The sequence below is a fragment of the Zingiber officinale genome, chromosome 10B, assembly GCF_018446385.1.
Source record: "Zingiber officinale cultivar Zhangliang chromosome 10B, Zo_v1.1, whole genome shotgun sequence".
Taxonomy (NCBI): domain Eukaryota; kingdom Viridiplantae; phylum Streptophyta; class Magnoliopsida; order Zingiberales; family Zingiberaceae; genus Zingiber; species Zingiber officinale.
The window spans coordinates 54,782,936-54,810,285 of record NC_056005.1 but is presented as its reverse complement, the minus strand read 5'-3'; the positions used below and the strand labels follow the sequence as shown (position 1 = coordinate 54,810,285).

Here is a 27,350-nt window from a genome sequence, read left to right as displayed (position 1 = left end):
TTTTTGGTTATCTTGTTTATATGGTTCTTAGATTCCTTTTATCATATTGTCATCGAGTGGAATACCTCTTGCAGTGTAAGAAATTACATTAGCAAGGTGTGACGCATCGATCAACTTTAACTATAAAATTCCTTATTATTATTAGATCATTAGTCAACTAGTACTATAGACAAGTCAATTAATCGACCCATCAATGCTCATTAACTTGAGCCACATCTAAAGCTAATTTTATGCCTAATTCTAATCTCCTTCATTCCCTGAGGTATATGTTCACATAAACTCTCCTCACTAAGCTTTACCTTGGTGCTAAGATGTTTTCCAAGCTTTTGGGGCTTCTCCGCTCTAAGAAAGCTCGTTGCTTTCGTCTTACCTAGCATTCAATCCTCGTTGACTTTTTGGGACTTCATTGCCTAGCATTCGATCCTTGTCGACCTACTGGGATATCATCATGCCAAGTTTTTAACATTTAATATCCTTGGACTTTCTTCATACCAAGTGCTATCTACTTGAGTTTTTCCGTGCCAAGTACCTACTTAGACTTCTTTTATGTCAAGTGTTTCCTTGAACTTCCATAGTTGCACCTGCAAACAATGTCAAGGTTACCTACACCTGCACACTTAACATATATATGAGACCAATAACATTGTCTAACTTAAGCATCATCAAAACTACATGCAAACAAATGTTACATCAACAATTTCAGCTTTTTGATGTTTAGCAACCGTTTTAAGTTAAGTCTTAATAAAAACTATCATAAAACAATATTATCATGATCAAGAGTAAATAACAATTCTAGTGTTAATATCAATGGTGATTTTCTAATAATCTCATTTGCCCCATTCAATATAAATCACAATGATTTTTAGCTTCAGTTCTCCCCCTTTGGCATTCTTCAAAAAGAAACATCCTTTAATGTTAGTTCCGCCAAGAGGTTGTCCTCCCCTAGAAGATTATCTCCCATGATAACAATTACCTGATCAAAGCATCGCAAATAGTACTATAAATAAGAATCAAAAGCAAAGTTCAAAATCTCAAGTCGTGTCGAAGTTTCGACGCATGGTATTGACAATGGATTGTAGTTGAAGGAAAAAGATAAAACAAAAGAAAGATTTTACAAAAGAGAGATTTTGAATCTTGGTACTTAATGGTATCAAGTTTCGATGATTTACTAAAATGAAAAGTTTCAACCATTGCCATCGTTTTGACAAACATGGTACGAGATTTTAAACCATAATCAAAAGTCAGACTTAACTCTCTATGATACTTCATTTGGCAAGAGTAGGTCTCCAGTCAAATTAAGTTCAATATTGAATTTACCCTCTCTTAATTGCATCAATGGGGTTCAAGTTTCACATTCTCAAGTTAGTTTACTCCTCCTGAAGGGTTTCCTCCCCTAACAAGGCTTTCTTAAATTTGTAGACATGATTTAAAAAATTCAAACATTCAAGTTTAAGTGGTTGTTTTACATAAACTCCTTCCTTAATAAAATCAGTTAAGTATGTTAATTTCACATTCATTTGATATAGTTTAAATATTTTGTGGGTGACATACACAAAAAGTATCCAAATGGATTCAAGACAAGCTACAGATACATAACTCTCATCATAATTAAATCCTTTTACTTTGAAACTATAACAAATCTAGTTTTATTTCTAACTATAGTTCCCTTATTTATCCTAAAAACTCATCTAATATTGAAAAAATTGATTTATTTTTTTTTAGGTCTAGGAACCAAATTTCAAACTTGCGTCCGATTAGATCAATTCTTCATACATGACTAATACCCAATCCAGATCTAACAGTGCATCATCTATTGCTTTATGCTCAATTTGGGATATCAAAGCAATCGCTTAATTCCTAAAATAGGATCTAATCCTTTTACTCCTTGAGAAATATTCTCTAAATTTGTTTGATGGGGTGAGTAGGATTAATCCCAAGTATCCTAGGTGGTTGAGATGTGTCGTCCACATTCTCAATATTTTCTTCTTCCCTTCTTTCAATATTCGAATCTCCCCTAACTCCCCCTTGAACATTGCCTTCTAAATTTAATTTCTCAAGTCCGAAGAAAATTTCCTTTTTCAAGTTATCATTGATATCTTTATCAATGAATTGCTTGGAGTTTTCATCAAATACAACATTAGAAGATTCCTCAACCTTGAGGGTCTTCTTATTGTATATTTTATAAACCCTACCAGATGAAGAATATCCAACAAGGATTCCTTCATCAGCCTCAATTGAAAATTTTCTTGGATAGTCCTTTCAATTCAAAATATATATCTTACAACCAAACACCTTAATCACAATTCATAAGGGGTCTCTCTTAGAAACCTATGCAAGAGAATCTTATTTTGAACATAACAAGAGATATCAATTGTCTGTGGCCAAAGGTAGCTAGAAAGTAAATATTCATTCAACATTTTCCTAACAACCTCTTGTAGAGCATGATTTTATCCACCACCCTATTTTGTTGAAGTGTATTTTTTCTAGTGTTGTAAATAGCGGCAGGCGGTGACGGGGCGGTCAATGACTACCTACTTCCTTAACCCCTAAGGCTGCTTAAGCAGTGCCTAGGCAATTGAATATTTTTTACTTTTTTTATACATCATATTATAAATAATCATTATTCTTTATAATATTTACTTTTAATCAAATATATTAATTAAAAGTTAAATATTTAATCTAAATATTTAAAAATAAAAAAATTATAATTATATATATATAGGATAATTTTATTAGGTTTTAATTAAGTCTTTAAATTATCCTAATCATAGTTAAGAGTTGATTAAAATTATTAACATAAAGTAATTTAATTAAACCCTAACTTACAACTTACTCGTGTATCTGTTTTTGGGCGACGAGTTTGACATATCGTCGAGACCGCACGACGAGTTTGGACGCGTCATTGGCCTGAGTAACATGTCGAGCCCTATCGTTGGGCCCGAGCAATGCTTCCGGCCCGTTGCCAAGCTCGGGCGACACGTCTGGGCTTGTGAGACGCGTCCGAACGTGTTACAAGGCCCAAAAGCCGCGTCCGGGCTCGCGCAACACATCCGAACTCATCGTCAGGTCCAAGTCATGCATCCGGATGTGTCGCAGTGACGAAACGGTAGCAGCGGAGACTCCAGACGTGGCGGTGGTGGAAGAATGTAAGTTACTGCCTAAAGCATCACCTCAACTTGAGGCGGTGCAGTTAATGTCCACCGCCCACCTAGGCAACGCCTAGGCGGCCTCCTCGACCGCCATTTAGAACACTAATTTTTTCTATCCACCACCCCATTTTGTGAAAGTGTTCTAGATAAGAAAACTTATACTTATATCCTCTTTCCTTGTAAATTTTTTTAAAATTTGATGTTCTCGAATTCGAATTCTCCACTGTAAACACTCTAGATCCGGTTGATTTTAAGATTCTTCCCATTCTCTACTCTTTTGCAGTAACTAACTATTTGTTCTAAGGTTTCATCCTTATCTCTCATGAAATTCACCCAAACAAACCTAGTGCAATCAAAAAATCTATAATTACCAAGCAATATATATTACCATTAATTAAAGCTACTCCATGACTATTAAACAAATCTAAATGTAATCATTCAAGAGGCATGGGAGTGTTTACCAAATTTTTCCGTTTATAGGTAGCCTTAGCTTGCTTACCGATTTAACATGCATCACAAATTGTCTTTGTGAAATTGGATGTTTGATATGCCCTTCACCAACTCCCTATTTGACACCTTAGTCAATTGCCTCAAGTTGGTGCTCAATCTTATACCCAGCATTACACATTGGGCACCCTTTTTACTCAATAATGATGAACTTCAAGTTATCCACTTCAAAAGAGCATTCTCTTTCTCAACTTTTTCAACTCGTGAAGACCCTTCTTCACATTTCACATGAAGATGATGCTTCTTCACCTGATGAAGTTTGTTCCTCGTCACTTGATACTTGATCATCAATGGCCATGAATGTCATGTTCCAGGTTACCTCACAAAGTTCTTCATCCACAGATTATGATGAAGAAGAATCGTCCCACATGACTTTTAAAGTTTTCTTCTCCTTAGTCTTCTCTTTTTGTTCGTGCATCTCCAAGCACTCCATCTTTTAATGTCCATTCCTATTACAGCAAAACCATATTTGACTTTGATATACCATCAATTTGCTTGTTTCTGTTCAAAGCAAAACCTAAAATCTCGTGTATAGAGATACAACGAGTTAGGCCTTTATATAGAAAAGAAGAGATACACCAAAAGACAAAAATACCCCTTTACTTATTTTAACATTACTTATTCTAACACTCCCCCTCAAGCTTGAGAATATAGATCATATACACCAAGCTTGTTACATATGTAGTCAATCCGGGGACCTCTAAGTGATTTAGTGAATATATCTGCTAGCTGATCATTTGAGTTGACAAAACTAGTAGATATTTCTCCATATATGACTTTCTCTCTGACAAAGTGACAGTCAACTTCAATATGCTTTGTTCTCTCATGGAAGACTGGATTTGAGGCAATATGCATAGCGGCCTGGTTGTCACATATGAGTGACATTTGTGTAACCTCTCCAAACCTTAGTTCCTGAAGCAACTGTTTTAACCATATAAATTCTTAACTAGCAATAGTCATAGCTCGATATTCTGCCTCTGCACTGGATCTTGCCACAACATTCTGTTTTTTACTTTTCCAAGAAATAAGGTTACCTCCGACAGATATACAAAATCCAGAAGTGGATCTTCTATCAGAGGGAGATCCTGCCCAATCTGCATCAGAATACCCTACGACTTGAGTATGTCTTTTGTCTTCATATAAAAGACCCTTTCCTGGTGCACCCCTGATATATCGAACAATGCGAGTCACTGCATCCCAATGTTCTTTGCATGGAGAGCTAAGAAACTGACGTACTACACTTACTGCAAATGAGATATCCGAACGAGTGACAGTAAGGTAGCTTAGTTACTCCACCAATCGCCTGTACCGTTTAGGATCTGAAAGAGGCTCCCCCTGATTTGGTAGGAGCTTGACATTAGGATCCATGGGATTGTTGACTGTCTTTGAGTTTAACATTCTTGTTTCTTCCAGAATATCCATTGCATACTTCCTTTGGGATATAATGATTCCATCTTTAGACTGTGCCACTTCTATCCCTAGAAAATATTTGAGTTTGCCAAGATCTTTTGTCTGGAAATGTCTGAAAAGATGTTGTTTTACTTGTGAAATCCCAAGATGATCATTACCTGTGATGACAATATCATTAACATAAACCACTACATAGATGCAACCAGTAGATGAGTGGCGATAAAAAACAAAATGATCAGCCTCGCTTCGAGTCATGCCAAACTGTTGAATTACGGTACTAAATCTACTGAACCATGCTCTGGGTGACTGCTTGAGACCATATAAAGATTTCCGCAAGCGACATACAAGACCAGAAGACTCCCCCTGAGCAACAAAACACGGAGGTTGCTCCATGTAGACTTCCTCGAACAGGTCACCATGTAAGAATGCATTTTTTATGTCCAACTGATGAAAGGGCCAATGGCGAATTGCGGCAATAGACAGAAAAAGACGCACAGAAGACATCTTGGCAACAAGAGAAAAGGTGTCCCCATAATCCAATCCAAATACCTGAGTATAGCCTTTAGCAACAAGACGAACCTTAAGCCGATCAACCGTGCCGTCTACACCAACCTTCACCGTAAACACCCATCGACAACCAACCACCGACTTCCCAATAGGTAGAGGAACGAGGTCCCAAGTCCCACTGCTCTGTAAGGCACTCATTTCATCAAGCATAGCCTGTTTCCATCCTGGATTGGCAAAGGCATCACCTGCAGTCTTTGGAAGAGAAACAAACGACAAGGAAGACAGACAATAATAATAGGAAGGAGAAAGACGATGATAACTCAAAGAAACATAGTGAGGAGAAGGATTACGAGTGGAACGCATACCCTTTCGAAGTGCAATAAGAATATCAGAGTCAGCAGATGGGACCGGAGGAACTGGCGAAGGACTTGGCTCCAGAGATGTGTCTACGGCAACGTCAGTGTTGGTCGGCGGCAAAGCAGAACGGGAACGACGCTGATAAACCTGTAAAGGAGGAGACGAAACTGGGGATGACAGAGACGCCTCTAGGAGACAAAAGATAGTCACTGGTGTTGGTGGAGAGGGAGAAACCTCGGGCTGGGAAGCGGAAGGCCCGAAAAATGAAACTGAATCAAAGAATGTGACATCAGCAGAGATGAAGTACCGGCGAAGAGTAGGGAAATAACACTTGTACCCTTTCTGAGACCGTGGATACCCAAGGAAAACACACTTATGAGACCGGGGAGAGAGTTTATCAATGCTAGGATCAAGATCATGAGCAAAGCATATAGAACCAAAGACCCGAGGTGGTAAAGGATAAAGAGGATGACGAGGGTAAAGGATATGATGAGGTATTTTGCCCTGAAGAGTGGATGAAGGCATGCGATTGATGAGATAACATGCGGTAAGTACGGCATCACCCCAAAACTGAAGAGGGACATGAGAATGGAGAAGAAGAGTCCGAGTGGTCACAAGGAGATGACGATTCTTGCGTTCTGCAACTCCATTCTGTTGTGGGGTATGAGGGCAAGATGTGTGATGCAGTACACCATGGGATGCCAAGAAAGAACGAAACTGAGTAGAAAGATACTCACGTGCATTATCACTTTGCAAAGTACGAAGAGAAATACCAAACTGAGTTTTTATTTCATGAAAAAAAGATTGAAAAATATAAAACAATTCTGAACGCTCCTTCATCAAATATAACCATGTACAACGAGAGAAATCGTCTATAAAAGTAATAAAATATCGTGATCCCAATGTAGAAGGAACACGACTCGGACCCCAAACATCAGAATGAACCAAGGCAAAGGGGGGCGTAGCCCGACTCACAGTGCGAGGAGAAAAAGAACTACGAACATGCTTACCTAACTGACATGACTCACAAGACAAAGACTCTAAGTGAGAAAGACTAGGATGTAATTGTTTCAATTTATCAAGACCTGGATGCCCCAACTGAGCATGAATAAGAAGTGGAGATGCCGCCGCCGAACCAACAAGAGAGGGTTGTTGAAGCCGATAAAGGCCATGAGACTCACATCCGAAGTCAATCATCCTCCCCGTACTCCGGTCCTGTAAGGAGACAGATGTTTTAGTAAAAGAAATGACACAATCAAGAGACCTAGTAAGTTGACTTATTGATAACAAATTAAATGGAGCTCCGGGAAGATAAAGAACATTATGAATGGAAAGAGACGAAGAAGGATGAACAATACCAATACCCTGAGACTGAGTTTGGGAACCATTGGCCATGGTGACCATTGGTAAGTAACCGGAAGTAGTAAGAGAAGAAAATAGGGAATCATTACCAGTGATATGATCGGTGGCCCCTGAATCAAGAACCCAAGAATCTGAAGAGCGAGATATGCCAGCAAAGGAATTACCAGCATGTGCAACAGTAGCAGTGGAATCAGAAGCCTGTCGATCCTCAAACCATTTTAGAAAGTCATTATAGGAAGGAAGTGGGGTCGGCTCCGGTGTTAATTGTGAAGCAGAAGCTACGGAAGCAACAGAACTCTGAATAATCTGAGCAGCGCGAGGCGGTCGGCCATGTAAACTCCAGCACTTATCAATCGTGTGTCCCGGTCGGTGGCAATGATCACACCAAGGACGCCCTTTGCCACCCTTGTGAGGTGGAGGTCTGTTGTTGCGTCGAGAGACCAAAGCCGACGAGTCAACGAACACTGAAGGAGGCATTGTCAAGACTTTGGCCAGGACACGGAGGAGAGTCGCCCAGGTATTGTCCATGGTAGCTTCGGTGGGGCTGCCTAGGATCTGATCACGAATATGAGAATAATCTGTGGGCAAACCATATAAAGCCAGAGACATAAAAAATTTCTTCCGATTTTCAAGCTCTTCAACAGGAGTGGCTGCTGGCGGTAGCAATTCATTAAAGTCACAAAGAAGGCTAGAAACCGAACCCAGATACATTGACATTGAATCCTTAATCTGATGGCCACTGAGAATGGTCATGAGATCTTCACAAACCTGATAGAGTCGCCGAGAGGTGTTTGTAAAGAGTTGTTGAGCCTGTGTCCAAACGGTTTTGCAGGTTTTGTGAGTACGAAAGACATTCCTAAGAGATGGATGAATCGTAGCTCGGATAATACAACACAACTGAGCGTCAATTTTCTTCCATAGAGGACGATCGGCAACTAGAACATCTTCTTCAGTTTGAGTGAGATGTGTCTCATATCCCTGTCCAACAAGCCAAAGCTCAATGTGAGATGCCCAAGAGACATAATTCTTACCATCCAACTGCTCGGAAGAAAGGGGTGCAGTGATATGGTTGGTAAAGATTGAGATCTGGTTTCGGGGCGCCAGAGGTAGCCATGAATAGAACTTGTTGGCTGCTGGTGACAGGCAGAAGACAACCAACAGCGGCAAAGGCTGCTCGAAAGAAAGCAGCGAGAGATCGCTTTAGGGCATGGGAACAGCAGCTAGCTTCTGGTGTTCGAGAGGGCACATGATTAATGAAGATGGCAACGCCAGTGAGGAGGACCCAGAGGGCTCGATGAGGACTCCGGCGAATGGGCCGCCCTTAGGTACGAAGACGCCGACCAGAAAAACACCGAAGAGGGCGTGGCATCGGTGGCGAAGCCGGCTGCAAGGACCTTGTGGACGAACCACGGGGAAGAAACCGGAACAGGAGAAGAAGCCGGAACAAGAGAGTCCGATTCGGTGCCGCCAAACAGAACGGGGTCCTTCTGGTGCTCAACACGGCGCGAGGAGGGGGGGAACTGAGAGGTGTCAGGATGCGGTGGAGAGAAGGGCAGCGAGGACGACGGCGCCGGATGCCGCGGCTTGGAGTGGGTTTCGGCGTGAGAGGAAGGTGTCGGGAGAAAAGGAAAAAAAACTAGGGCACAGTAAGGAATTCGGCGTGGTAGAAAAAAAAGAAATTAGGGTTTTGGCTCTGATACCATGTTCAAAGCAAAACCTAAAATCTCGTATATAGAGATACCACGAGTTAGGCCTTTATATAGAAAAGAAGAGATACACCAAAAGACAAAAATACCCCTTTTACTTATTCTAACATTACTTATTCTAACAGTTTCTTTATATCTATAAGCATATTTCACGCTCTATGTTGGATGAAAGTACCTTGTTCTCCATTTTCAAAATTTCTTCTTTTCTACAACAAAAGATAATCCCTTCGCCTTAAGAACAAGGTTAGCTGGTTCATGAAGCTTAAATTTACAAGTCCCTAGACATCTTATACACATCCACCATAAATAACTATAAAGTTATGCAAGGGGATATGCTTACATTGCATACCTTATGAGATAACAGTTGTCTACACTCTCTGCTATGGCATGGAATCCTTTTAAGATCTCCTTAAATGGTCATGAAGTTGACTCATAGTTTCTCTCTCCTTTATTTTGCAATTACTCAAAAATAGATCACTTAACTATTCTTGAATCACGCGTACCTTCATGAAGCTCAATGAGCTTCTTCCAAAGTTCCTTGGCATTTTAAAAGGGACCAATTTTATTTTGAGTTGGTCAGGTGCCGAGATATATTTCATTGTGATTATCGCCTTCACATTAGCTTGCACCTTCTTCTTTAACTCTCTAGAGCATTTGCTAGACTCAAGTACTCTCTAGAGCATTTGCTTCTAAATTAGCCAACGATTTCTTCAATGTAGCCTAGTTGTCAAAGTCATCACTCAATATGAACCATCCCATCTGTGACCTCCATAAATTGAATTTGTTCATCTCATATGTGGAGAGTCGTAGATGTTTCGCCCAAGCATTTTTTTGTGTTCCATTTTCTCCACTTTTATATGAATTAAAAGGAAAAAAATTACAAAAATTAAGATACGTCTAGCCTGCTCCTCACACAGTTAGTCCAATGATGAGCCCGTCTAGCTCTAATACCAATTGTAGGACGAAAAAGTGTGATAGAGGGGGCGAACATCGCTCACTTTTCTTCTTTCTTTTCTATCAAAGTTAGTATGCACAGCAGAATATAAAGGAACTAAAAGAGAGATAATAAACAAAGGAATTTACTTAGTTTATACCCTCAGGGGTGCTACATTCAAGACCTGTGTACTCAACATAAGTCTTTTTCTCATTTTCGGAAATCTTCCAAAGGCGAAGAAACCTCTTAAAGTGAATACAATCACAAATAATAAAATGAGATGCGTGTAATATAAATTATACAAACAAACTTGTGTCGATCTGGACCAAAAGGCCTGAAAGTTGCACGCTACTCCTAGCGCTTCCATGATCACACAAGCAGAATCTCTGAGAGCTTTATCAAGTATAGAATGATTAATGTCGAGTCTCTACTTCGAGATGCTTTTATAGGACTTTATCGGTGGACCAATCCCCCTAATTGGTCGACTGGTCCAAATCTGATCCCGCAAATTCGGTGCTTGATTTCTGCCTTTATTGGTCGACTATCCCTCTGATTGGTCGACCAAACCTCAATGATGTCCGAGTTTGCATCCTCTAATCGAATCGAGACGCCGTGAAATCAGCTTGATCGGTCGACCAATCTTTCCTATCGATCAACTAATCTAGCATTTCCTTTGCAAACTAGGTCTCCTCTTTATCTGATCAGAGTTTCCTTTTGTCCAGTCGACTAATATATGGGTTCGGTCGACTGAACCCCTCCTTTCCATCAAAAGGATCTTATCCAGCTCGACATTATCTCTTATTATCGATCGACCAGACCTCCTTGTTCAGTCGATTAAAAAACCTATTTTCTATAAACCTTCGGTCAATTGAAAATCCTATTTTCCGTAAAACTGAGTTAGCACAATAAAAGTAGTAATGCAAAATATAATACTTCGGTCGCTCAAATACATTAGTATGGTTGATCACACACAGTCTATCGGAAACCTTATTTCGATCACACTTGCTTGAAGTTCAATTTTCCGAGACTTCTCACTCCCTAGGATTTACTCCCTAGAATTTTCCCTATGTCAAGCATCCGGTCAACCTAAACTTACTTGATCTTTACCTTTGCCATACATCTAGTCAACCTTAAACTTTAACATGCTAAGCATCTAGTCAATCTTAATGGATTTTACCCTTGCCAAATATCTGATCAACCTTATTCTGGACTTTTCCCTTGCCAAGTATCCGGTCAAACTTGATCTACTTGGACTTTCTCTTTGTGTCAACCTTTACCTAACTAGACTTTGTCTTAACCTAGGTCATTGAACTATCAGGACTTCTCACTTGTTTGCCAAGCATCTGGCCAACATTAACCTACTCAGAGTTCTCACCAATTCATTTCCCTTTGCTAGTATCCAACTAGATCAACTTTCTCCAATAAACATATTATCAAACAAATATCAAAACTGGTCAATTGCACCAACAAGATCCACAAGCATTTCATGAAAATAGTTAACCCAACTTTTGTGTTTGATGCTTAGATACAAGAAGCGTGCAAAGGTTGGAAATCTCATGGCGTGAAGGGGTTCCAAGTTTCTTAGTGCAAACAAACAACCTAAAGTTGTGCAAGATTTAGGGAGAAGGAAACTTGCATGTCCAGTAGGAGAATATAAGAAATAAGACAATGGTTAGCAATGGATTGGCATGTAATGGTGAGGAAAATGGGTTGGCTAGGGAATCTAGAAGAATGCAATATATGGGCAAGTGAGGCCACTAAGTAAGAGAAAAATCATGCAAATGGTTGAGTGGTATCTATAATTACATAAGTGGGATATGGTCCTAGGGCCCATTTCTATCAAAAAAATAAAATAAAAAATAAGAGACATCTTTTTGTTGTTTTTGAATTTGATGGATGATGATACGGGGTATGATGGATGGACCTAGAAGGAGACGTGGCGGTCAAAGTCAAGATGACATGATAGTCCTACTCTAAAAGGAATAATATCCCCTCATTTGGCCTGGATCAATTCCCAGTGTTAAAATCCTTGGGTTAACCATATCGAATTTTAATTCGGCCAGGGGAAGATGGTCAGTTGTTAAGCCGAGCGAACCAAGGAGTATAATGTCTCAAGGGTGGCCGGATCTTAGGGAGGTCTTACATAGCGGCCGAAATGACTGACTCATTATACAACATATCAATCATGTGCATGTGCATTCGTTCGATCTTAAAGTCAGGGCGAGCATGTACGCTTTGATCGTACGGATATTCGGCCAGGTTAAAGGCTCTTAGCCTCATCAATTCCCATATGTGCGGCCGGCCAAATAAAACCCGATCGGGATAAAGGCGCTCAACCTCATTAGTTTCCACATGTGTAACCGGCTAGATAAAGACCAATCGGGTTAAAGACACTCAGCCTTATCAATTCCCATATGTGCAACTAGCCGGATAAAGCTCGATCAAGATAAAGGCACTCAGCCTCATCAGTTTTCACATGTGTAACCGGTCGGATAAAGACCTGCCGAGTTAAAGGCACTCAGTCTCATCAGCTCCCATATGTGTAACCAGTCGGATAAAATCCGACCAGGACAAAGGCGCTCAGCCTCATCAGTTCTCATATGTGTAACCGGCTGGATAAAGCCCAGCCGAGATAAAAGCGCTCAACCTCATCAGTTCCCATATGTGTAACCGACCAGATAAAGACCGGCCGAGTTAAAGGCACTCAACCTCATCAATTCCCATATATGCGACCGGCTGTCCGGGCTTAAGGCCCTCAGCTTCATAAATCTTTCCGGGTGCGTCCGACCAAAGTGTACATACGCCTGGTCAAGTAAAGGATTGATTGAGCATACGACACTTATATTTATGTTATTATCAATCGCCCAAATGGAATTCTGACACAACATTGTTATTATCAAAGGAATTTCCCGGGATCCTGATACACTCTACCATTCTCCAGCAAGTATATTAATGTTGCACAGAACATAATTGAGCAGCTTAATCTGACATAGGGCAAAGAAATATACAGAAGGCAACTGAATGGTTCAATAAAAGAGGTCGGCTTAAGGACCAGCTGAGATATATTTAGCGTAGAGTACATCAACTAAACAAATAGACCGGCTTAAGGACCGGCCGAAATATACTCAGCAAACAAGTGACAATATTTTAACAGTATAAGGGAATATTCCTTGGACATTTCTTGCGGAGGTTAGTTATGACGGCATACTCCCTCGACAATTTTATCAAGGGTATAAGTCATAAACGGCAAAAAAGGTACATCTGTGGGTACCAAAAAGATTCCTCGAACTGTTACTGCATATTATCCAGATTGTACATTTTCCATCATCTAACAAACTCCGACGCACGATATCATCTCAGGATCATGGAGGTTGTGAGAGATGGTATATAAAGGGGATCCTCTCCGTTGGCAAGGTACGCATCATCTGCATCTGAAACCTACGCTCTCGCATATCCACTATTGTTCTTCATTTCACTCGCCGAAGATCGTACTGACTTGAGCATAGGAGGGTCTTGCAGGGATCTTTTCCCTGGTCTTTGGTCACTAACGCCTTGTTAGATCGTCTAAGTGTGCACAGGATCTGAAGGAATTGCCCTCTCAGAGGAGGTCTTCTCTTCGTCAGTGATCAAGCCATCATCACCAGCACATCATCATCTCTTTATCTCTCAGACAGAATCAGATGAGAAGGAAGCATAGGGTTATTGGAAGAGGACACCTAGATGTTTTGTCAATGGGCAACAAGGTAACCGTATGATTAAGATAAAGAAATTATTTATGCAAAGAAGATATAAGATGGCATTCATCCATTATGTATGATCACATAAGATAGTAGATATAGCCTAAGCACAAATGAGTGCAAAAACAAGGTAGAGTTCAACATAAGACATGGCACATAAATTATTGAAGATGTCACGGGCAAGCAATTAAATACCAAAAATCATAGGGTTTAGAGAAGTTACCAAAGAAGAAGGAATTAGTGCATGTTATAAAGCTCTCTACCATGTGAAATAATAGAGTGAAAAAATCAATATATTATCTAGGTCATCCCATCTATTATATAATTATCATAGTAAAAATATTTATAAATAACTCCCTAAGTTCCTGTTTATTAACAAATCTATCATTAGATACTCAAAAATTATTGCAAGAGAAAAGTTACTAGTTAAACTACAAGGCACACATTGCTTCCAAGTAATTTAAATAAAACCTTGCCCAAACTTCCCCTACCACTTTCCTAGTTCCTCTTGTTGGTATTGAAAAAATTTAAGGAAGCCTAACTTACCATTCTACAGAAAATTTCTGAACAACTTTCCTAATTGTTGAGAAAAGTTAAATCTTATTTTGTTGAGTAAATATAAATAGAAAAAGATCTATTATACCATTGCAATCTATCATAATGTTTCATATGTCATTAGGATAATTAGTTTGACCATTATCTTGTAATCATGACACGAATAAACCACTAGAGCCACAAGGATAAAAGCATAGATATTCAGCAACACAAGAGAACTCCATGTAGATATTGTATAAACTTGTGAAAGATTCATAATTTTTTATCACATCAAAATGTGTGATGATAAATAAAGTACAAGTAGTTTTTGGTTAAGGAGTGTTACATGTGTTGGGAGTTGGGACTTGGGAGCAATTCAACAAGAATACATGGAACTGGACGACTAATTATAGAAAATAACTAAAGATTTTGTATGTCATTCCAATTATACAAGAATGGAGATTCTTACTCAAAGGATGAACAATTTATTCTTTAAAGAGCATAAACTGTGCCACCCATGTGTCAGAGATAAGTACATGGGTTTCTAAATTTAGTTTATGATACCACAATTGGTACTAGTTAATAAGCATTAAGAAATCACCTTCATAAGTTGACAAGAGAGACAAAGCTTATTATCACAGTTTGATCATGCCAATCATCCCAATAGAAACACAATCAGTTATATACTGATGCAATAGAATCACATACATATGTAGAAAAAGTATAAGGAAGTGGTGTTAAATGCTTTGGAACAAGAAATAGTGCAATAGCATTATCAGCTATATGCTTTTTCAGGAAGACATCCAGCTTTGGCCAAATTGGGAAGGATGTTTAAAAAGGAACCAGGGATAAAGGAAATAGCCACCTCTCAGCTGTGAGAAGAAAGGTTCTTTAACATGGAGTTCGAAGTCCACATTGCTAAGCATCTGCAAATGATGTCAAAATAGAACAAATTCAATTCCGATAGATAAGAGTGGTAATGATACCAAGGACAAGAAATCAAAATATGGCAGTATCATGGCTCACCTTGGTCAGTTCCGATCCCTTGTTCGAGATCAGGCTATTCCATTCATTCACTTTCAGATTTGTCTTTTCTTCTAGCGGAATGGAAGGCATAGCATTGCTCAACGATCTGATGAAATTCCCTGAGTCAATGCATCTTCGTATCGCTCTCGCCAAGTGTTTGTACAAGGGATATGCTGGCACACCACTAGTCCCATCACCGTCTTGCCAAAGTAACAAATCTCGCTTTAATCAGCAGCAAAGATAAAGGTTATTTCTCAGGAATGGGAAAACTAAACACCTATATACCAAACGGATGCAGAAACGGAAGAAGGGCGGAAGGTTCAGGCTGCAGGAGGTGGGAGCAGTAGTCAGGGGAGAGTGAGAGGGAGAAGGGGAGGGTGACAATTGCCCCGGAAGCAGTAAGGGAGAGAGTGAAGCGTAGGAGCTCCTCCACCAGATCATCTGAGAGGACGACCGGTGCAACACCCGGTGACGTTGTCGAACCAGTGATCTCCGACGAAGTATCAATTGTTATTACTGTTCTTTCCATTCCAACACTCCGCTGCACGGCCCTGGTTTACGGCTCCAAGTATCGCTTTTGTTTGGCAAATCTCCAGACCACGCGCCTTCCTTTCTCCCAAAAGTTCCACCCGCACTTTCGAAATTCTCCCCTTGCGAACCGGAACGGCGGAAGGTTTCCCTGCCTCTGCCCAAACTGGTAGCCACCTTTTGTCAGTCTCGACCCCAAAAATTCATCGATTGGGTAAGCTCTTGACATCGCCGTGGAGTTGAGAAAAGACAGGGGTAACGATGTTTTAGGAATATTTTTTTTCTTTCTTATGACTGGTTATTTTTGAAACAGATAATTGACCACGTTTCGATCTCAAACAAAAATTAATAAATTATGATGTATCACAATATTATTCTTCTATACTAATTTAAAAAAAAAAATAGTATAGTATTGCTACAATTCTATATAACTTTTTAAAAAATAATAATACAAAATTTTTTTTTAAAAAAAAAACATCATTTATTTGTAACGATGAGGTTCCATTTTATTTTTTTTATCAAAAAGATGTCTCATCCTATATATAATTATTTAACTACTCTTTATTACACTATTCTCATTATTATTTCTTGCTTATATTTCATGTCTAAATCATAAATCGAAGGCGTGTTATAGCAGCTATGAATCTATAGATGATAAGTAGTTATAGTTACTACATAATTGTGGCAGCTATGATTTAGTAGTTGTTACAACTGAGCTGTCACATAGTTGTAACAGTTATGTAAGAATGTTAATTCGAGTGGGTCGGATTGAATCGAGGATATTACAAAAAATCTCAACCTAAACCAAATCCAAATCTGAACATAACTCAAAAATCCTAAACTCAAACTTGGATAACTCGACTGCCCCGAATAACCAAACTGCACTCAATTAAAAAAGACTTTTTTTTTACTATTTTTCTATAACTTTTTACTTTTATCTTAATATTTCATCATTATCGTACTAACATTTTGCTATTATATACATAAAGCATCTTAATTTTTAAACTAAATTTTACTTTAACCCCCCCCCCCCCCCCCCAAAAAATAACAATTCATAAATTCAATCCCATATCAACTCAAATCCAATCTTATCCTAACACAAGCCAAAACCCCAAATCCAACCTGAACTCAAAAACCCCAACCCTAACCTAATATTTTTTAGTAGACTCGAGTCAGGTTTATTTTTAATACCCCTATAACTATGAAATTATAGTTGTTATAATATAAATGTTAGGTAAATTTTGATAGATCACATAACTTTTAACTTAAGTTGGACCATATGACGCAAATAAAGAACAATTGTCAAAAGAAAGAAAAACAAACACTTAGAAAAACAAACTATCAAATAAAGAATGTGAAGTTCACACCCCAACTGAACTTTGAATATGAAGATACTTAACATCATCATATTTGCGTGCTAAATCATGAGTTTGACTCATCTAATTCGTAATTCAAATTTAAAATTTTTATTTTTATATATAATTTTATTTATATATATTTTTTTAGGCTCGTGGGGGTGATCCGTCTAACCCGCAACCCACCTTAAGTTGGGTTGGATTGGAAATTTCCCAACCTGCCAAGATGATAGATCAACCCGCCCCGTTAAATGGCTGACCAGTCATGGGTTGGCACGCCCCGCCATGAATTGACCCGTCTGATAGCTCTATTTACAAGGCCCATCAAGTAGTTTGCCCACACCTAGTTCGCCCCGTATATGAACGGCACACACTATTCTCTCACTGGTCTAGTGCCCATGGCCACCAGCTACAGGCTCCACTAGAGCGGCAGCAATAATCGTTTATCTTCTCTATCTTAAACCCTTTGAAATATGAAAACTTAATGCTAGCTAAAGTGAACAAATGAAGATTTATCAACTATCATCATCAATTATCATCATCACATCATCAACTGCTTGCTTATAGGTTAGATTTCTTTTAAATGCATAATCTTTGTTTTTCGTTGCAAAAAATTTCTTCTCATCTAGGTTGCTAAAGTGTTTGTTGCAAAAAAAAATCCTTCTATATAAGACTGTCTATTTGTTTGGTTTAATACTTCATTGTTTGTTTAAAATTTTAAACATTTTCCCTTTCTTTTTTTATTTTTTTTACTATATAGTTGTTTGTTTCTTTATATTATGTAACTCTATTTTTTTACTATGTAGTTGTTTGGTTCTTAAAAAGAACTAAAAGAAAGTTTATTTCTTCATTAGAATCAATAGATGGAGATGAAGTTGGACAAATTGGTTCCATGGATGAATTTGTCATTAAAAAAAGGAGGATTGAAGAGAAAACGAACAACACTAAATGAGAAGTGGGAAAAATATGAGAGGGATAAAGTTTGTCAAACTATAGATCAATGATTTTATATTAGTGTGTATAGGATCATAAAATGCTCAAGGAAGAAGGGGGTTAGCGTAGTCGAAAATCGAGAGTTAAAATAAGTATTAAAGAAAAAAGAAAACAATGTTAACACAGATGGTTTACTTGGTTCGAGCCAGTATAACGACTCTACTCTAAGGCCGATCGTCGACACTCTTAGCAATCACTATCAGTTTGAATAATTAATTATAAATATGTGTACAAGAACTAAGTTAGTTGTCAATGCCAAATAAAAGAAAAATTAGAATCTCATCGAGTGCAACCCTCTAGACACTTTGTTATTGAGAGCCTTCTCGTGTAAAAGTTCTCTTCAGTGAAGGTAGAACCATATCCATTGCGACCCTCTCTTGGATTATTCTTGACGTAGCATTCTCTTGTCGAAACGGCTCATGCACAGGATAACTTTTTGGTCCTTGGACCACTCGAGCATGGCGTGAGATTCGACCACTGATGCGGCGCCCGGATAACTTTTACTCAGTCCCGGAGCAGCGGACTTTTTCAACTTTTGAATCTCGTAAAAGGAGTTAGTCTAAACAAATAAATGTAGGATGGGGACCGGCTTGGGGTTGGATAGCAGGCGCCCCCAATACTACTCGCTTCTTTCTACAATGTTGGTGCACGGAAATACAAAACAAGTAGAGAAATAAAAGCTAAAGAAAATGCAACATCGCGTTCGTTCATAACGTGCTCCTACTTGCACGCTCCACGGTTGTCTATCCCAATCCTTCATGGAGCCCGACAAACTACGGCTACTCAAGCAATTCCTTGTGGGTGGAGAAATCTCCACAACACCAACCAAGACCACTTAGACACAAGAGAACCTTGAGCACTTTGGTGACTACTAAATAGACTTTAACCAAGTCTAATTTGTCCTGTAGTCATCCCAAGCTCTTTCTTATAGAGCTTGGAAGAAATCAACAAGTTGATTTGCTTGTTACCGTCGGTCCTTGCATCAGTCGACATGTCAACAACAACTCTACCGGTCGACTAGTCCTTGCGTTTCCTGGCCTGATCAGTTTGGGCCCGTCGAACCAGACGCAGCTCTCATGCTCACCACGGTTGGGTTCCGGTACTCGGTTGGTAGTACAACCTAGGGTTTCCCATCCAGTACATTTCTCTACTCGAACCCTCACGACTCTTGTCGCTAGCTTTGACCTCTTGCCTTGAGCCTACTTCCTTTGGCTCTCGTCCCCTCGGATGCATCTAAGCCAGCTGGTCCTGCCATCCCATGCACAGCCTCGAAGTCGTTTCCCTCGGCCTTGCCCTTGTCCTTCTTTTGCCTTGTCCCACCCCAGCTGGATCACATCAAGCGTCACCCCCAATTCAGGCCCAAAGCCATCAACTGAGTCACATGTGTGTCAGGCACCAGCAACATCACACATACATATCAAATAACAAGGTAAACAACTTAAATCCTTCCTTGCCCAAATACAAGAACACATGGTCACGGACCAATTGCTCCAACAATCTCCCCCTTTTTGGTGTTTGGCAATTCGTTTAAGTTAGGGAAAACAAATAGCAAATAAACATGCTAATACAATAGATTTACGATGCCAAGGCTACACACTTGGACTTACTCTGCCGAAACAAAATGTAACATGCATTGGAACCTATCACAAGGCTCCCCTACACCTAAGCTCCCCAATGAGCTAGGATTTTACCACAGGGATATTTAAGAACCAATCACAAGGCTCCCCCTACGCAAAGACACTTAAGATTTTCCTAACTAAACCTTACTTCTCCCCCTTTGCCTAACATCCAAAAAGTTCTCCAAAAATATCTCAATTGTTGAAAACTTATCATCCAAATGACCTAAACTCATGTATTCCCATGGATCTCATATATCTAAACAAGTTGACATGGTCAATAGCTCTAAAAAACTATTAGTCGGCATCAGCATCCCAAGTACCAATCGATTGCCCCTTCAACACACCTTGTAAGCATTGGTTGAAAAACATTATTGTTACCGATCGTGGTACCTATTTACGAAAAATTAACCTTTTCTGGCTAACTTCAGAAATGCACTAGAAATTCCACAGACCTCCAAAGATCCCCAAATTTTATGGAGAGGTCCATTTTACCCATGTCTACTTGGGAAAAATACATTACAAAATATATCTATCACCAATCCCAAGATTGACACAAAATCCAAAACTAGCTAAATGGTTCAATTGAACCTTGACCTAAAGTCCTAGTTTTGGCTTCCTCTTGATGTATTTGCCCATACCAACCCACAATGCATCCCTAGCATTGGTTTATATGACATCTATACATCCAAAATCAATTATCATGCTATATGACCCATGTCATATTTCTTGCATGAAACACAAATCATGTGTGTCAAATCCCTAGGTTTGAGACTCAAGTCCGTCTCCAAACCATTTGGCATACTCCATGGCTCCTCTAGACTCCCAAGTAGTATCCACCTGAGATCAATTTGCCATGGGTCCCAACTTGACTATTAGAGCTCCCCCTAGAGCTCTTAGCCTTAGTCACCTCCCTAGGTGACTCATCCACAATCGCTAGGCCATATCGGTGCACCTCCGATGACACTTGGCCTACAAACCTAACCTTTTTAACCTTGGACACTTTGTCCTTGGTTAACTTCTTCTTACCTTTAAATGACTTTCCCTTGTCATTTATTGGTTTCTCCTTGCTATAGTCATATGCAACAATAGCATAAGACTTTCCCTTAATCTTAGAAAACTCTCCATTGCCATGATTATTTGCCACCCTAGCATATGATCACTCCTTGGCCTTAGAGGGACTAGATCGGTATCTCAAACCTGATCTATCATTGTTGGGTCTTTGACTACCCAACACTATACTTAATTCCTTAGATCCAATATTGATTCTCTTAAGGAATTGTTTTAACTTATCAGGCATTTCCCTTAAAGCTTGATTCTCCTTCTCTAGGTTCCTAACCTTAGAGTTAATTTGTCCAAATTGGACATTCCTAGACCTACCCATTCTAGGCATTGTCTCCCCTTCTTGGAATTAATGCCTTGGGTCTCCTTAGGTCTACCATTTCTAAGTTTATCATACATGGGTTTCCTAGGGTTTTGATCTACATTAGCCCTATTCCTATCATGATATCTAAAACCAAAATTTTGCATGGGTAAATAATGATAATCAAAATCATTTCTCCTAGCATGCATGGGAACATAAAAATTTGAATTTGACTTTGAATTACGATTCAAATTAGGGTATACCTCCCTTACCCTTAAAGCTCCCCCTTGATTTGAGCTCTTCTTCTTCTTCTCCCATGTCTTTAAATGCGCAAGCTTCTTGATCTCCCTCTTCTTTGGGCATTTTGTGTGATAGTGTCCCTTCTCCCCACATGTGAAGCATACGATGTGCATTCTCCTTTTTTTTGGGCTTCTTCATTCCTACAACCTTTGTTAGTGTTTAAATTAACTTGAACGGGTTTAGGATTTACCTTCTTCTTACCCATTGGACACCTACTCTTGTAGTGCCCCTTCTCATTACACCCGAAGCAAATTATGTGGTCTTTTGACTTCACTTCGGTGGAGGTGCTTGCTAGATTGACCACTTCCAAGACCTCTTCTTCTTCTTCACTTGCCTTGGAATTTTCTTCAATTCTTGAGGATGTAGATAATGCTTCATCTTCCTTCTCCTCCTCGGATGTTGAGCATGGCTCAACTTCCGTTTGCTCCTCCTCAACTTGAGCAATTAAACTCATCTCCTTGAGCTCTTCTTCTTCTTGTGTAGGCATAGGTTCTTCCCATTGAACCTTCTTTATCTTTTTCCACAAATCGTAGGTGTTCTCGTATTTACCTACATGGCTCATCACGTCATTAGGCAAAATATCAATTAATATAGATATTACCTTGTCATTTTCCTTTGACTGTGAGGTTTGCTCCTCCGTCCAATGTCGTGGTCAGAGCTTCTTCCCTTTCTTGTCCTTCTTGACTTCGAACGGCTTTTTGACCACCATCATGGTGTCCCAATCCGTGTCGAAGAAGACCTCCATCTTCATCATCCAATATGTGATGTCCCTAAGGCTTCCTCCTTCAAACTTTCGAGGTTCAATCAAGCTTGTCATCTTCTTGTAGTTGCTCTTCTCGGTGGTTAGTCCGGTGAAGTGCAAACCTTGCTCTGATACCAACTGTAGGAGGATTGGTGGCCAGCTTGAAGGGGGGTTGGATAGACGGTGCCCCCAAATACTTGCTTCTTTCTACAATGTTAGTGCGCAAGCGGAAATACAAACAAACAAGTAGAAAGACTAAAACTAAGAAAGGAAATGCAAACCGCTAACACGTTCGTTTACGTGGTTCGGAGATAACTTGCTCCTACTCCACAGCTATCCATAAGGTGGATGATCCCGATCCTTCGGTGGATTAGCCCCCGGCAAACTCTGGCTACTCAAGCAACTCCTTGTGGGTGGAAAAACCTCACCACAACACCAACCAAGAACACTTGGACACAAGAGAACCTTGAGCACTTTGGTGACTACTAATTAGGCTTTAACCAAGTATAATTTCGTCACCTTGGCCGCCCATCCCAAGCTCCTTCTTATAGAGCTTGGAAGAAATTAGCAAGCTGATTTGCCCGTTACCAGTCGACTAGTCCTTGCACCAGTCTACTGGTCCTTGCACCAGTCTACTGGTCCTTGCACTAGTCGACTGGTGCCAACCCAACGGTACTCCAACGTCTCTCTACCAGTCGACTGGTCCTTACACTAGTCGACTGGTGCATAGCCGTTTGGGTACATAAGCTCTCTATGCTCACCACCAGTCGACTGGTCCCAGTACCAATCGACTGGTACAACCCTAAACCTAGGGTTTCCCATCCTGAGTACATTTCTCTCGCACTCGGACCCTCACGACTCACTTGACTCTTCATCGCAGCTTTGACCTCTTGCCTTCAAGCCTACTTCCTTTGGCTCTCATCCCTCGGATGCATCCAAGCCTGCGGCTCATCCCCAATGTCATCCTTCGCGTATGCCTCGAAGTCGCTTCCCTCGGCCTTTGTCCTTGCTGCCTTGTCCACGGTTCCTCGGATGCATACAAGCCTGCAGCTCATCCCCAATGCCATCCTTCACCGGACCCGAAGCCATCAAACTAAGTCACATGCTTATCCTGCAAACCTGCACACTCACATACACATATCAAATAATAAGGGTAAACCTAACTTAAACCTTTTGCCCAAACACCAAAACACATGGTCGCACGGACCATTGGGATTGCTCCAACAATAAAAATATATTTATCCTGTAAAACAGAGTTAACACAACATTAATGAAATAAAAGTAGTAATTAGATCCTGTCTTCTCGAGATCAGGATCTAGTCAAGACCTCAATTTAAGTTTCCCAAATGGACCTAAGTTGGACCGACGACTATAGTTCCCTCGACCAGGAACGCGCCTCATTGGATCTTTCCTCCAGTTGCTTACCTTTACTTATCACTTGCAGTCGCTTGACTTACCTTTGACCCACCAGATCTTCCCGCCAGTTGTCAAGTCTTACAGACCCAACTAGACTTCCCGCCGATATCAAACCCCACGGACCTATCTAGACTTCTCACCAGCTATCGGGTCCCGCAGACCTAACTGGATTTTAGCCTAGTATTAGGTCATTTAGACCCGTCAACTCTTACACACTTAGTAAAATAATTAGATCATAAAACACTCTAAATTTAATATTTAATACACTTGTCATTCATCAAAATCTGAGTTAGATCATTAGTGTAAATTGCACCAACAATCTCCTCCCTTTTGATGCAATAACAATCTAGATTAAAGTTAGAAAAAAATAATATTAAAAATGCAAATAAATGATCTAAGTTAGTTTTACATTTGTTTTATTTTTCTACATTAACCTTTACTCTTCCCCTTTGACATTCACAAAAAAAACTAAGGTAAAGGAAATACAAGCATAAAGAAGTAATGTTATACAGCAATACAGAAAATAGTTGAAAATAAATACTTTATATATCTCATACTTATGAAGAGGTTTTGAACAGAAATTCAGTCAAACAGTTTTTAAATGCATTTTGTAAGTAAAATTTTTGGTAAAATTATTTTCTAAGTAGGACTTTATAAAAAAAAAACCTTTTTAGGGAAAATTTCTTCACAATTCTTCATTAAATATTTCTAAGTCCACTTTTTTAAAGTAAAGGAAAAAAAAAATTCTTAAGTGAACTTTTTAAAAAAGCTTCTAAATAAATTTTAAACAAATTTCTAAGTAAGTATTTGCAAAGAAAAAATTTCTAATAAAGATTTTCAAAGTAAAAAAAAATACTGTCAAACTAATTGAAAAAATTCCTAAGCAAATTTGTTTAAAGTTTTTTTTTTAAAAAAATTCTAAGTAAATATTTGTAAAGGAAAGTTATTCTTGGTAAATATTTTCCAACAATTTTCTAGTGGGGATTTTCAAAACAATGTAAAGAAAAATTGCTAAGTAAGATTAAAAAAATTTAAGGAAAAATTTTCTAAGTAAGATTTTTAAAAGAAATTTTAGAGAAAAAGTTTCCTAAGGAATATTTTAAAAAAATTAAGAAATTTTTAAGAAAAATTTCTCAAGTACTTGTTTTTTGAAATTAGATCCTCCTCCTGAATCTAATATCTTTATTGGACACAATTAACATTCAAGTACCAACATCTTTAGTACATGTCTAACCGTTAGTTACTAACTATCTACTAAAAGATAGTAGTGTTCCCTTTGTTAGTCATGTTAAGTAAAATTTGATCAAATTTATTGTTTATTAAGAAGAATTGCTTAACTTGATCACTGTATTTCGATATTTTTCACCCAGACTTATGTTAATGCACTAATATAATCATTTGAAGTCCAGGTAAAATGCCTACACATCTCACACCCTTCTATGTTTTTAAATACACAATCAAGGTAAACTTAGTGTGTTTGTGAAATGCTCATTACCTAGATCTATAGGATCATACTTTCTAAGGATTTACTAAGGACAAAATAATTTTGTAACACTAGAGAAATGGGAAATTTTTAGAACACAAAGTAAATAATTTTCTTAGAATTTGCAAATCCCTTGAAAATTTATTTGATAATAAAAGTCTTAATCTATCGTGTACAATCCCAATCATCTTCATAAATTATTGAATTCAGATTCTGGTAGTGGTTTAGTAAAAGTGTCAACCAAATTTGACTTAGACTTAACATAGTTAAGTTTAAGGTCTCCTTTGTCGACGTGATCTCTAATAAAGTGATGTTTTATTTCAATATATTTGGTTCTTAAATGATACACTAGAGTTTTTATTAAGTTAATTAAACTGATCTTATCAATATAGATTTTTATATTTTTATATTCTAAATTAAAGTATTTTAATGTGTGCATCATCCATAACAGTTGTACTACACACTCACCCATTGCTATGCACTTAGCTTCAATAGTAGATAAAGCAACACAGTGTTGTTTTTGTTGGTTGATCCTAGGAAGAGCGTACCGGTTCCACTGTACAAAAATTTGTACAAGTCCTGAACCTTTCCTAACAACCTATTGTGTTCTTTAGAAATTAAATTCGGAATCGCAAACGGAACTTAACATTATTGATTCTAAATTTAACTTATCTGTTCTTAATGGTTTATACTTGGATCGCAAACGATGCTTAACATTATTGATCCAAATCCACCTATGTTATAAATTCAATTAAATATTAATTTCTAAAATTGACTTCTAGGACTGCATGCAGAGGCACTAGTCCTTCTTGGGTATGGGATCATCCACCACCACCTAGACAAAGCCTTTTAAAGAAATCTAATATTTAATTTCCTTATATAACTCTAGGTTTAACCAAAAGGAACAATCGAATCACAAATTCGAAAAACAAAACAAAAGAAACACAACTTTGAATATCTAATCAGAAAATCTAGAATCTCTAGCCTCATGTTTTTGGAATTCATACAAAGAAAAACTAATATGATGCGGAAAAGAATTACTAGATATACCTTTCTTTGTATGCAATGACCTCTAGATCTTCTACCGTATTTCTCTTCTTATCTCGGACGTTGTGTGGGCAATGATCTACCGAGATGAGAACCACCCAAGCCCTTCTTTTCCTTCTTGCAAGTTTCGGCCAAGCACTTCTCTTTGGGATGAAGAGTTTCGGCCACCACCACCAAGCTCCAAGGGATGCTAGAAACAAAACCTCCTTTCTCTCCTTCTTCTCCTAGCTAGAACCGACCACTAACAAAAGCTCCAAGAGAGGGATGAAACCGGCCACTAAAGAAGAAGAGAAGAGGAGAAGAGAAAAGTCTAGGGTCGGCCACCACCAAGGAAGAGAGGGAGGAAAATAGAATAGAGTTGTCTCTCATGAAGGCACCCCTACCTCCTCTTTTATAATCCTTGGTACTGGCAATAAGGAAAAATTAAATAAAACCTTATTTATTTTCTTTGCCATGAAAAGAAAAATTTTAATTAATTAAAATCAATTTCCTTTTCCTAAACATCATGGCCGACCACCTCATTGCTCCAAGCAAGGAAAGTTTTAACACAAATTAAAACTTCCTAATTTGTTTTCGGAAATTTTAAAATAAAATTTTCTCTAATAATTTTTCCCTTCATATTTGGTTATAAAAGGAATTTTATAAATTAAAATCTCTCTATTAAAATATGTGGATGATTTCCAAAAAGGAAAGTCATCTTAAAATTAAAATCTTCCTCTCAATCTACAAATAAGGAAAGATATCAAATATTTTCTTAATCTTTTGTAGAAACTTATAAAAGAAAAAATTTATAATTTTAAAACTCTCTTTTAAATCATAAACATGGTTACAAAAAAGGAAAGTTTTCTTAAAATTAAAATCTTTCTTTCAATCTACAAATAAGAAAAAATATCAAATCTTTTCTTAATCTTTTGTAGAAAGCTATAAAAGAAAAGACTTATAATTTTAAACTCTCTATTTTAAAACCATGGAATCTACATAAGAAAATTTTTAAAAAATTAAAATCCTTTTAACTTGATGTGGCCGACCACACCAAGCTTGGGTTCAAGCTAGGGCCGGCAACACAACTTGGCTTATCCTATTTGCTTGGCTGACCCAAGCTTGGGTTCCAAGCTTGCTTGGTCGACCATCTTAAGATGGGTATAAAGGTGGGTATAGGTGGGGTATAATTCTTTATAAATAAGAGACTACGATAGGAACTGAGAGGATGGTTTTGGTCTCCCGATGAAATTAAGCTTCCCGTGTTTGCCCCGAACACTCAACTTAATTTCATCAATA

General features: G+C 38.6%; 1 protein-coding gene across 2 annotated transcripts in view; it reads right to left on the bottom strand.

The window, feature by feature from the left end:
* Positions 1-16,004, bottom strand: part of LOC122029995 — an 86,095-nt gene extending 70,091 nt beyond the window's left edge. Inside the window, exons 1-3 of one of the 2 annotated variants that reach the window (XM_042589146.1) lie at positions 15,515-16,004; positions 15,230-15,429; positions 15,069-15,129 (exon numbers count right to left, since the gene is read on the bottom strand). In XM_042589146.1, the coding sequence (XP_042445080.1) occupies positions 15,069-15,129; positions 15,230-15,429; positions 15,515-15,758 (505 nt within the window). In that variant the 5' untranslated portion in view covers positions 15,759-16,004. The remainder of the gene's footprint in view (positions 1-15,068; positions 15,130-15,229; positions 15,430-15,514) is intronic. The other variant, XM_042589145.1, reaches the window with a different exon arrangement.
* Between the last annotated feature and the right edge of the window lie 11,346 nt (positions 16,005-27,350).